The sequence below is a fragment of the Falco naumanni genome, chromosome 2 (assembly GCF_017639655.2).
Source record: "Falco naumanni isolate bFalNau1 chromosome 2, bFalNau1.pat, whole genome shotgun sequence".
NCBI lineage: Eukaryota > Metazoa > Chordata > Aves > Falconiformes > Falconidae > Falco > Falco naumanni.
This window is the reverse complement of record NC_054055.1, coordinates 10,795,163-10,808,173: the sequence shown is the minus strand read 5'-3', so window position 1 is coordinate 10,808,173 and position 13,011 is coordinate 10,795,163. Positions and strand designations below refer to the sequence as shown.

Genomic DNA, 13,011 nt, shown 5'->3' with positions numbered 1-13,011 from the left:
CGGCAATGACTCTTCTTAAGTGGAGGAGAGAAATTCTTATTCCTTAAAATAGCTGTCATCATGTGTATTGTTTCACCTCTTGCTGTCAAACTAGGGCAATGTTTGGCTAGAAACATTTGTTTCTCATTCAGATTTAGGTCTCCAATTGTGTCCAACACTGCAAAACCTGAGATATAGAAAATACATGATGCTGTGTCCTGTGTGCTTTGTAAATAAGGAAATATAAATGCAACTATGTGTTGCATGGGAAGAAATAAGTTAACATTTTCTGGAATGTATATCCCATGTTAACTTTCTCGGGTTCATCTTTGCCATGGTTTGCAGCTACAGAAAAACATCACTTGAAGTGAGCGATAGTACAACTGCCAGCTGCTCCAAAGTTTAATAACTAATTTCCCCTGAAGACAAAGATAACAAGCAGATTAAAATGGACTGCTGTGGAGGTAGCTGGACTGACTCTATGTAACTCACTCCTGTGCTCTGTAATTCAATTCTTTTGAGACTGAAAGATTGTCGTTATTGAAGTTCACAAGGGCATGTAATATATAAATCACATCTACGGTAGCAAAGTGATAATTTCTTTTGATGAATAGAAGGTAGCTACATGTGGGTGAGAAAAGTACCATGTTTTCCTGTGATTTTTTACAATTTGAACAGTTACATCAGCTATTATTGCAGAAGAGCTGCAGGAAGGAAATTCAACACTGTGCTAGCTGTCTGCATCAGAGCTTGTCTTGATCGCTGTGTCACAGAGAGCTTTCTCCTCCTCCAGCATTAAGAGACTAGGTGAAGACTAACCATGTGGTTCTTGCAAAGTTTCAGGACAAAGTAACCTTTCCTTTTTTAAAAAAATACTAATTGCTTGCATAATATGTAGTGTACAAAGTGATCCATTCTGTAACTGCGTTGGCTGAACTAAAATCTTGCAGTAAGAGTGATATGAAACATGCACTTTAAATGGAACTATTTGAACTGAACCTCCTATATTACTGATTTTTGAGAGCAGAATGGGTCATTACAAACATCTAGCCTAAAGAGTAACATGGTGGGTGAGATGGCCAGCTACTGTATTTCACATGTAATCCAGAAGATGTCTGTTTAACCTTCTTGTTGCTGTTCCCGTCAATCAAGGTGATCAGCAGCACTATAGATTTTATGTATGGTTAATTGATAAAAAAGAACATTTATCTTCAGAGCCTCTTCATTGTCCTTATTTCTGCCACTGATCCTGTATGGTCTATTTTTGGATTGCCAGAGGACTTATTTAAGAGAGAGGGTTACTTTAGACCCATATGCAACCTCAAGTGTACTATGTAGACTCAGCCCCTGTCTGTCCGATGGGCAAAGCAGGGAGGTCTTCTGGAGGAGGGTTGCTCTAAACCTATACTCCTTTGCTTTGGCTTCTGGCCACCACTCTAGCCATGGTACAGGCTAGACAGACCTGTGGTGTGACCCTCTGGAGCTGTTCCTACCTTTCTTTGGGTGCTTTGCAATTGCAGTAGCAGGAATTGCCTAGGCTTACTGAAATAGATGTTGGAGTCCAGCTCCAGTATCTTGGTGTATGATTTGCCTTTCAGCCCCAGACACAGGGATATCAAATGAGAGATACTGGGGATCTGTGTTTCTCGGCAACACCCCACTTACACTCTGTTTTCCGTGGATATATTTATGTGGTATTTTGCAGTAGATGTGAACTCACTCTACCCACATACTGAGCCCACTTCGAGTGAGTCAGCTCCATCAAACAAGCTGAGTAGCTCTGGTTAACATGCTACTAAGACTGAGAGGTTAAGAGGAGAAGGTTAGAAACTCTGGTTCAGGGCCAACTGAGGGCTTGTGGTAACAGAGGGAGTGTGTGTCCTCCTGCACTTTTGTAGACATCCCTAATGTGAAGCAAAATTAAAATGAATCCTTCCCTGCTTTCATTTCTAAAATCTTCTGTGCTTGAGTTTCCCACCCCTTCAGTACTGATCTGCTCTGTACCTCATGCTTGTTGTAGGAGTTTGCATGTGCCCATAAAGCTTGTGACCAAAGTAATTCTTGACCACCCTCATATGAAGCGCTCTGCTGGAAAGCAGTTTTCTTCCTCTATTGCCCCTCCTGGTAAAACAGCTGGTTTCTGTGACATGGTGGCTTCCAGCATAGCAGCTGCTGGTAATGTGGTGATTTTGTTAAGCATCAGAGAAGGGTGAGAGCTGGAGCCTGCTGGTGGGATGTGGGTGTGTATGCTGATCAGGGCTCTCTTCCCAGTAGGAGTCATGTAATACACTCAAGACAGGGAGAAGAGGCAACTGCCACCCAGGATGCATTCCAAAAATGTAATTAATTGCCCCAGCAGCTTGGGAGGTGGGGACATAACTTTTCCAGGCCCGGTGTTGTTACACACACAAGTAATGGGGTCGTACACCTTAAGCATTACACGTATTGTGGCTGCTGGCATTATGGTAATTTCTGAACTTGAGTTTAAACAAACCCTCTGTGCCAAGTGTTATACAGAGATATAAAGAAGTCTTTTGAGCGGACTCATCTGATCAATAGACAGAAGTGAGCCTCAGCAGAGATACTTGCATCTGAGCTGGTCACTAGACTGTAACTGACTACATTCTTACTGACTGTAAGTGGGGCTCAAAAGGAGATAGATGTGTGCAATGCAGTTCAAGAAAAGCACAGCTTAAACAAAGCTGAAGGTGGGGTTCCTTCGAGGGAGAACCCGGCAGCTCCACCGGCTGTGGCTCTGATGCAGGGCTACGTGGAGTCAGGTAGCCAGGTGTGAGCAGGTCATCAGCTCCAGTGCTGATGTCCTCACTCACCCAGGTGCCATGGGACAGGGGGGCTCTCTGGGAGGGGAGGACCAGGGTAATCTCCTACACAGTGTGCCTCTCTACTCATCGCACTACAGACAAAATGGTTTATCAGGACTTCTTTGGATATTGTGCTGCTGCTACACAATGATCACATTTAAGTGCTTCTCCGGCTGTCCTTGGCTTCCTGCTGCCATCCCTGTCTGCCTCTGAAGTGTTTTTTCCCCTCCTTATCCATATTGCATGTGTTCAACATATGCGTACAGTCCCACTGAAACCATCCAGCTCCCACTGATTCCATCCCACCACTCCAATGTCTGCCACACCATGAACTCAGTTCTTTTTTTTTTTTTTTTCTTCCTGCAATAACACTTTATAATCCAGACGTTTAATTCTAAAAGGCAACCTAGAGGTTATGAACATGTATCCTGAGTAAGAAATGACTGTAACACCCACCAGCTTCCATGAGATTTCACCCAGCTGTCAGATATCAAAGGATATATCAACAAAGTGCAAAAGCTTTTAGGAGGTAAGGTAGTATTTGGGAGCATTAGGGGCTGTCCTGCCAAACACCATCTCAGCTCTGTTCTGGAAATGGTGCAAAACATCCCTAGGCCAGGAGGAAACTCCAGGGGCTTCGCTCATAAAAGCTGTACTTGCTTACCCCTGGGCACAGCAGTAGCTCAGTGATGTCCATGGTTTCACTGAGTGGAAGAACTTTAACTGTGTTTCACCTTTGTACCAGGGGCAATTGTGGAGGTGACTTTACCTCACCTGCTGCCTTTACCTCACCTGCTGCCTTTACACAGATGTTTGGGAGGATACAGTGCTGGGCACAGACTGTAAGATCCTGAGCTGACACAATACAGAATTACTGTGGGTTATACTCTTACTGTGGGAGGAGGTATATTGCTAATTGCAACCTCCTGAACTACCTTTGTCTAACAGATTTCACGTGGCTCCAAGCCATGGTGCATTCGGCTCCAGAAAAATATAGCTTTTAGGCTGTGTCATCATTTTTTTGCAAACAGAAAGCAGTAAGAGTCTTGCTGTGCCCATATCAAGGAAGAAAATTAATCATGCACTTAATGTTTTTGCAGTGATTCCTCCATTTTTACACCGCTTTATTATTAGTTGATATATCATTTTATTACAATCTGCATCTCAGCTGTGTTTAAGTCACTTGTTTTGTTGTCTCTAAGTTTCCATACACCAAATGTGGAAAATAATTCCTTGGCCTCATGCTTTTCTCCCATTGGAGACAGTGCAGGATAAGGAATGACTGTTATTTCATGTATTAAACAAGTCTGGAAACCTAGTATTGCCTTACAAGAATTTATAATGTTTCTTTTTGAATATTTTCTCTCCAAATGTTCCAAACTCTTGAAGCAAATAGTTCTTAACTGCTAAAAAAAGTTCTTGTTTCCTGTCAACATTTCAAAACAAGAGAACAACTTGGTTTTTCTCGTGCCATTTTTTGGTTTAAAAAAACTGAGATGACATTTAAAGAGAAAATGAAAATGTTCTGTTTCAAAAACAGAGTAAAAATAAGAAGCTTTTATTTTGACATCTCCTGGGAGTGAAAATCAAATTTCCTCTTGTTAAAGTATTTTCCAACAAAATCATTTTTGACATAATGTTAAGGGTGGGGTTTTTTTGGTTTGTTTTTGGTTTTGGGTTTTTTTTTTTGAGTGAAAGAAGGGACTGGCATGAAAGTGAGTATATGAAGTCCACAGGTACTGAAAGTGTCCATACAGTTGGCTTAGAGAATGGGACATTGGTGGCATGAAAATTAGGATGTGTAGATTTTGGGTTCTAATATATTCTTTAACAGATTGCTCCATACATGTTTTCCAATTTAACACTTTACTGATAAGCAATGTGATAAAGAACATTTTATTGTTAGATCTTCAGATAAGCCAGAGTCTGGCATTTCCTAAAGCTCCCAGCTCCATCCTGCCACTGAAGCAGAAGAGGTTATTTTAGCATCCTGCAGAGGAGTCCATGGCAGCTGATGTTGCTGAACAGCATGAAGACATTTGCCTTGATTAGGCAGAATCTGTGACATTTTCACTGGGCTCTGAAGCTGATGCGTAGGAGAGTTTCTTCCGCACCTGCTTGGAAGTACGCATGTATGTAAAGTATCTGTAAATGAGAGTGTCTCCGTTCCCTATGTGACTTTATGCTTGATTTGGATTACTTTTAGCAGAGCACATGTACACACACACAAATACACATGCACACATCCCCAGCCCTGGAGGTTTTGTCTCTTTGCTGCAAGAATTTAGTCCTGTGTGATAGCAAGCAAAAGAGTAACTGAAGCAACAAGATCAGTGTAGGGTTGTCTGACTGTCCGATGCCGTTGGCATGTCAGATGATTGTAAGTAAAGCAGTTGCTATCACCTGTGGCTTTAATATCTAAGACTCACAGTCAGAGGCTAAGAATATGACAGGCACTGCACAGACCAGCACAATTAGGCAATCCCTTAATGCCAGAGATTATAATATACACACAGGACAAGGGACAACAGAGAGATACAAACAGATGGGAAGAGAACTAGGCAAACATATAGTGGGATGGCAATAGTCCACCCACTAAGTGAAGGTTTCGGTTTACTGTTTTTTGTAAGTGTCATGTTGAAGGGAAGAACAGTGACTGAATCTGTGGATGTGTAGGGTGAACAATGCCCAGCTAGGAGGAGTATGGAGGGACTTGTGTGAATGCCAAACAGATGTACGATAGAGATACATATAATGAACTTATTGGAGGGGTGAGTGAGTTCCTTAAGAATGAATAAGGAATGACTTGGGGATGGGCAGTGAACAGCCTTGAAAACAGAGACCAGCAGTTCATCTGATGTGACAGAGAACAAAGGAATTGGAGGAGGGTATGAACAGAGAGGAATACCTGGGCAGAGCATTGGGTTAATGGAATGACAGTTGCAGCACTATTCTGAGCTGTGTGGTTCTCATGAAGGCTGGAGAAAAAGGTCCTGTAGTGGTGACATCACCACAACTGACAACCTGGCTCTAGCTGTACATGTATTCTAACAAGACCAGACTTTAGAAATGCAAGAGATTGAAATCCTACACCCTATGGTATGTCTTTAGAAAATTAGTTCTAAATTAGAATCACAGAATCAACTAACTGTTTAGGTTGGAAAAGACCTTAGAATCACTGAATCCAGCCATTAACCCAGGACTGCCAAGCCCAGCACTAAACCATGTCCCTAAGCACCACAGCTACATGTATTTTAAAAACCTCAACCACTTCCCTCAACAGCCTCTTCCAATTCTTGACAACACTTTCAGGGAAGAAATTTTTCCTAATATCCAATCTAAATCTCCCCTGGTGCAACTTGAAGCCATTTCTTCTTGTCCTATCCCTTGTTACCTGGGAGAAGAGACCGACCCCCACCTGCCCACAGCCCCCTGTCAGGCAGCTGTAGAGAGCGATAAGGTCCCCCCTCAGCCCCCTCCTCTCCAGGCTGAACACCCCCAGTTCCCTCAGCTGCTCCTCATCCTGTACAGGTATAATGTAGTATGGAGATATTTAATGGCAGCTTATTTTCCTGACTGCTATTTAGTTTTTCTTGCAGTTTGCAAGGGGAATTGTTGGAGTGCGATGTGGAAGTCAAAAAGAGGAGATGTACAGAAGAAATAAGAAGAAAGATGGAAGAAACATTCAAGGGACAGAAGTGCAGGGAGAACAGATGAAGGCACTATGAGGTTATAGGCATGGAGGGTCTGAAAGAGTCAGGACAGAGGAAGGAGTTCCTTTTCAAAGCACAGAAAATACCCTAGTGAGTTCAAGTGGGATTGTGGGCCCTTGTTTTCACTGCTTGTGCAGCTGCTCCTTCCAGCTTGAGTGGGTTGACTCCTCCCTTGTTATTCCCTTGTGCTGACTGTAAGGCATATCTGAATAGCAAAGAGATTTGCAATTAAAGGAAATACTTCAGAGAGCTAAAAAAGCTCTCATATTTGCTGAATGTGTATTTTGTTGCATAATTTTTTTTTTTTTGAGCCACTCAATTAGTAATTAATAATTTTCAAGTGTGGTCACCTGCTTTTACCAAACACCGAGGTCTTCTAGCTAGCAAGTAAGAAGGCAAGGAGCCTGATTTATCATTGCTAAGAAAGTTGTTGCCTCGGTACTTTCATGCTTCTGCACTACTGAAAGGAAATTACCTTAAAAAAAAAAAGAAAAAAACATTTGTAAGCAAATGCTTTGCTTTTCACCTGAAAAATCTCAACTGTACTGCTGCTCTGTCCATCCTTTCCCCATTTTGTGCATCAGCCCCAGGAGGAAAAGCTGGGGGATAACAGATCGGAGGCTGACTGTTGCTTGGTTTGGAAAGCAGTTCCTAACATTTGGCTCACACCTGTCAGCAAACTCCGTATACACTTGTTTATCCTCCTCTGTACCATATGTTTCTATGTAAAATCAGTTCCAATGATCTATTGCCTTACTTCTATCACTCCTATTATGGTCGTAGCTGAGCATTTGACAGTCGTTAATGCATTTACCCTGACAGTGTCCGTGTTACGTAGGCATCTAATATCACCCACTTTACAGATGGGTTAGCTGAAGCTCAGATCAACAGCTCCTCAGAATTCTTGTTGAAATCAACAGGAAGGAAACACATCTCCAGGAGGTGTGCATTTGGGAGAGCAAACTACATGCTCTGTTTCACCCAAGGAACTGGCAGTGGAGTGAGGTGTCCCTCTTTTGGGTCTTCCTTGGATGCTCAAAGCACTGGACCATTCTTGGTTTCATGACACACAGCTGTTCCTTGCCTTTGCAAGAACCAGCAGACCTGTGGTGCTTGTGTCCAGTCTTTTTACAGCCTTTGCCAGTAAACCCCCTTCTCACAACTCTCCGTGTCTTCTGCCAAGGCCTGGAAGAGATGCTGTCCTTGCAGAAAATGTAGTTAAAAAGTTAGTTTAAAGCCCTTTGGCCCAAGATAGTGATAGCAATCAGCTCAAAAGTGTTCTGCTCAAATGAGAAAAGTTGATAAGGACCAAAAATAATTATAATAAAAAAAAGTGTTTCTGCTGCTGTGGAGACTATTTCTCCTGTTTCCTCTATTCTTTGTGTTCTTGCTTGCCTCAGAAAAGAACTTCTCAGCCCTTCAGATTTAAAGTCTATGTAGGAGAGGAATGGGGTTTTTTTAAATGTACTGTATGTACCTATCAGTCACTTATTAATTATAACTAAAAGCATGATTAATCTGTCATGGATAAGGCTGCTAAGTAACCCTGATCATGCTAATGCATTTCTGTCACTTATACAAAAGGCAGCATTATCATCAGTTTTTACATCTGTGTGTACTAAAGCCCATACACACAGCAGCTGCAGAGCACTGGCAATATCCTTTCTGCCAACAGATGGGATGAGGTTGCATCATGGATATCTGTATTGCCCCCACAGTGCCTGTGCAGTGATTTATTTCCACAACAGTAGTAGGATTTAATGATGTTATCTTTCACAAATAGTTTTGCCTTCTAAAATGGATAGTAACTACAGTTATGAGAAGTGTTTCCAGGGGTTCGTAATGACTGTGACTGAAATTCCTCTGTGGGAGGGGTCACCATGAAGACCAAGGTGCTACTTAAGCCCTGCAATGAGTGGGAGCTAGGAGATGAGTAGGTCTTATAGAAGTGTGAATGTCTTAAGAAAAATGTTTCTTTTGATATGGTGGAGCTTTTAATGCTTTCTCTTCTGCGTTCCTTTTCTCTGAATATTCAATTGATCCATTTTTTCATAGCCTAGATATTGGAAAGCTAATTTCCAGGCACCAAACTCAAAATTTGTAACCACACCTGAAACCTTGTGCATCCATCCTGTCAAACAGTGAATGGGTGGATATGCTATATTGCAGCTAAACGATACTGTTTAATGTTTAAAAAGTTATGAAGAAAAGCTTTTCAAAGAAAAGAGTTTCAAAACTGACACCCCCAGAAGGCTAATTATACCCTACGGTATTAGGATCAGAAGACAGGTGGATCACCCTTTGAAGGAACCATTCCATGGATGGCTGGGTGAACTGCTTAGACTTGATGCGCCCTATTTCTGTATGGGTAAAGTATGAAGAATACAACCATTAGGCTCATTAAATGTATAAACTGAGAAGAAAAAGCCTGACTTCAAATTTATCTTTTTACACCTACTAGCTTTTTGGTTAAATAAGGTAAAGTTTTATATAAGAGTTTCGGTGTGAACTGCGTGAAACTGGAAAACTTCACTGCAAGATGATGCCTGCAAGTAGTAATCTGCACCCCTCCTGTGCTGCATGCCTTAGCGACCCAAAATCATTTTGGTTTTCATCCAAATAAGTGCCTTGCTGCTGCAGGCAGAGTCTCAGCCAGCAGGTTTCTGAGCATACAAACTTATGAAAGAGTCCCAAAAGTTTGTACAGGGTAATATTTTGTTTGTTCTAAGCATTGCATTAGCTAAGTCACAGTCAGTGCATGGTGGGAAAGTAGGGGAAGATTGGTAAGAAGATATAAATTGCTCCAGAATGGGTATTGTTTGTGTGGTTTTACATTCCTTTGCTTAGCTAACTTCCTTTTTATTGCTCTTTAGTCACCACAGTGGTGTAATACAGTCTATAGTAAATTCTTTGTAGCCATTTGCATGTGTTATAGTGACACAGAAGTTTTTAAGGTCACAAGTAAATCTTGGAATTCTGTCCTTAACAGCAATTTCACTCTTCTCTTGCAAAACCATTTCCCCCTACTCTTTCTTATTAATAAACATTATAGCCTTCTGTTTGCTTTCATTCTCTGCAGCTGTACTCTTTTATCAAGAGACAGTCACAATTTTGTTTGTCACACTGAAATACATTTTTTTTCTTCTTTATTTATGAGTAGCATGCTTGGATTTTCCTTATGGAATAGAAATTAAAACAGCACTGACATTTAGAATGTAAGGGAATTGCTCCAACTGATTATCGTCGTGTTAAAATGAGTCACACACTTTTAGTCCAAACTTCCTGACATACACATCCATATATATTAATCACTATGACATCACTGAAGAACTATTTTTACTTTGGTAATAAAAGGTGAATGCATTTGTCAACTTGTCAAATTATATTTCATCCAGTGAACATACCGACAGGTTAGGAAAGACAGTTCCTCTCGAATAACAGCAAAGCTCAGTTCTACATTTCTGAAAATACTGTGCATGTAAAGGCATGTGAAGTATTTGCAGTTTTGAAATATAGGTGAAAAGCACACTGTAAAAACACAGAATAAATTAGGTTTACTAAGAAGAATTAAACTCACCTGTCAACAAAAGCATGGTGTAGTACAAAGATAGGATCATTTGCAGAGCCTTGTACTTGGGACATGGAGCCATTCATGTAGATGTGAAGTGCATTATGCAAACCACTTTGAGATATGTTTGATATTGCAGTCTGTGGATCAGCAAAGCCTGTATATTCAAGAAGAAATCATATGCTGATATGACAATGCGTATAATTCTTTTTCCATTAAGCCTGAAGATCAAAGTACCTACTTTCACTTCATTTGCATTCAGTTTTTTAGACAAGGGCTTAAGAAAACATGTAAAGGAGTGCTAATATATTTCAAAGGCATAGCAAAGATGAAATGACAATAAGCTAAATTAAAACTTCTGCCATGTAGCTAATGCACCATGTCAGCAAATGTACTGCTTAATTGCTTTAGATTTTTAAATTTCTTTGTCCATTGTGTCTGACTGCTAAAAGGCAACATAATCCCTGCAGACATTTTTGTGTGTACATTTATTTATGTTGAAAAAATGTATTCATTTTATTTTGATTTTTTTTTTTTTAATCTCTATACTTATAGGTTCCTAAGATAAAACAGGCTCAGTCATTTAATATTGTTTGTCTCTATAGAACACAGAATTGCGGAATCACAGAGTGGGCAGAGTTGGAAGGGACCTCTGGAGATCATTGATGTAGGAAATTTCTGTGAATATTAACTGAAAATTAGCTATCTGTACATCATTCTGAAGCAACTCTTTCACTTATATCCAGCTGCATTTTAAGTATGTTTAAGGGAAGATAAACTTTATGCAGAGTCCAGGCAGGAGGCTAGACGATTTATATCAGACTCGGGATACTTCTTAAAATTTAATGCATTGCAAACACTTGATCTAATAATTCATAAAAAATATACAGAATACTTATCCTGGCTCTGGAGAACTTCTCATGGAACATCTGCTCATGAGCAATTTATTTTAATGATCAAAAAGTCTGTAACTGGAACAGCTTTAGCAACCCCACCCTCCACCTCCCAGTTAACTGGGGCACATTCAGTCAGTGTCAAAAGTGACATCATGTTTAACCATGCACATGAGAAGTTCTAATACCTAATTTCTTGCTAAGGCAAGTCCATATACATTGTAAAGTTAGCAGGAAGAAACCCACAATGCAATGTCACTTTATTAGCCAGGGTCATATTATTTTCTCTCAGACTTCTCAAAAGGCTTCGCTATAATCAGCTATTCAGAATGACACGCTATGAAACAGGGTAGAGCCAATTAAAAAGAACAGGTGAAAGAATAAGGAATTTTTTTGAGTATGGGAAGCTTTGCTGAGGTGGATGTAGTAAAATCACCACTGCAGTAAATGTGAGGCTACAGCTCTAATAGCGCAGTGTGCTGAAATAAGACCTCCCTGTGTCTAGGTAAGGGGAACTCCACCACCTTCACGTGCCTTGCCCTGTGCTCTGCCCTCCTCTCCCACGCATTGGCTGCAACTCGTCAGTCCTTCTGTGAACTGATGTAACTCACTAGTCTGGCAGTAAACTGCCCTGGAGTATGGGATGTCAGGTTTTTTCCAGGCTACTAAGATACACTATCCCGCGTAAGGGTACGATGAGAACCAGTGTTGGTAAAAAAAGAGGAGGAAGAGCAACTGGCTGTTGGAGACTGCGTAGAGAAGCAGGACTGTCCCTGAGGGTGGTGAGCTGTTAAATCATCTGGCCAGTATAGGAAGCTGTAGCATTCTGACAGCCTTTTAAACCCTCGTTTAATTAGAGTGCATTAGAAATAGCCATTAGGACATACATCACTGAAGGGAATGGAATTTTTACCAGTGATTTCAATAAGAGAAAAATCGCCTTTTAAAGAGATCATAAACCTGATTCTGCTTCTTCTTGTGGTGTTGCAAATTAGCAACAGTAATCAGTGTATTTGAAGTAGCTTCACTGGTGCCAGGCCAAATTAAATCAGGTAGGGATTTAGCCCAGAGTTTATTATAGGAGGAGCTAACGGTGCCACACAAAATTAAAGCTGCCTGACAGTTTTTAGGATGAGATATAGGTGGCTCTCACTGAACATGCAGTTAGGTCACGTGCATGTCTTTTAATGGAGTATTTAATTATATTAACTGTGGATTTTGCAATCTAATAAGGGAGACCACTTAAGTCCATGTACAATCAGTGAAGTGCAAAGCTTTATGTATTGAAAATTGGTAGTTTTTTCCTCAGTTGCTCATCTGCCACTGGTTCAAGTGCTGTAAGTATGCTTAGCAGAAGGTATGCAGAGCTCAGAGAGCATTAGCATTGCTCAGTGCTACAGGAATGGAGGAACCATTCCAACAATCCTATCTCCTCTGATGATCTTAGTAGACTGCTTAACAACTGTGGCATCCTTAATATCCCTAAGAAAGAAGGACATTGAGGTGCATGTTCAGGGCAGGGCAACTGAGCTGGGGAAGGGTCTGGAGCACAAGTCTGATGGGGAGCAGCTGAGGGAACTGGGGGTGTTTAGCCTGGAGAGAAGGAGGCTGAGGGGGGACCTTATCGCTCTCTACAGCTGCCTGGCAGGAGGCTGTAGGCAGGTGGGGGTCGGTCTCTTCTCCCAGGTAACAAGGGATAGGACAAGAAGAAATGGCTTCAAGTTGCACCAGGGGAGATTTAGATTGGATATTAGGAAAAATTTCTTCCCTGAAAGTGTTGTCAAGAATTGGAAGAGGCTGTTGAGGGAAGTGGTTGAGTCACCATCCCTGGAGGTATTTAAAATACATGTAGCTGTGGTGCTTAGGGACATGGTTTAGTGCTGGACTTGGCAGTCCTGGGTTAATGGCTGGATTCAGTGATCCTAAGGTCCTTTCCAACCTAGGGGATTCTATAATTCTATGTCTGAACTGAACTGGCTGATCTAGTTACTTCCACTCTCCCTGATGATGATTTTTTCTTTAATAAGGATTTCACA

The 13,011-nt window shown here is 41.2% G+C and overlaps 1 protein-coding gene across 1 annotated transcript in view; it reads right to left on the bottom strand.

Moving 5' to 3' along the window:
* The window catches only part of TYR (tyrosinase), a 49,384-nt gene that overhangs the window by 20,273 nt on the left and 16,100 nt on the right, over positions 1–13,011 (bottom strand). Inside the window, exon 3 of the mRNA XM_040584049.1 lies at positions 10,092–10,239. Within this exon, the coding sequence (XP_040439983.1) occupies positions 10,092–10,239 (148 nt within the window). The remainder of the gene's footprint in view (positions 1–10,091; positions 10,240–13,011) is intronic.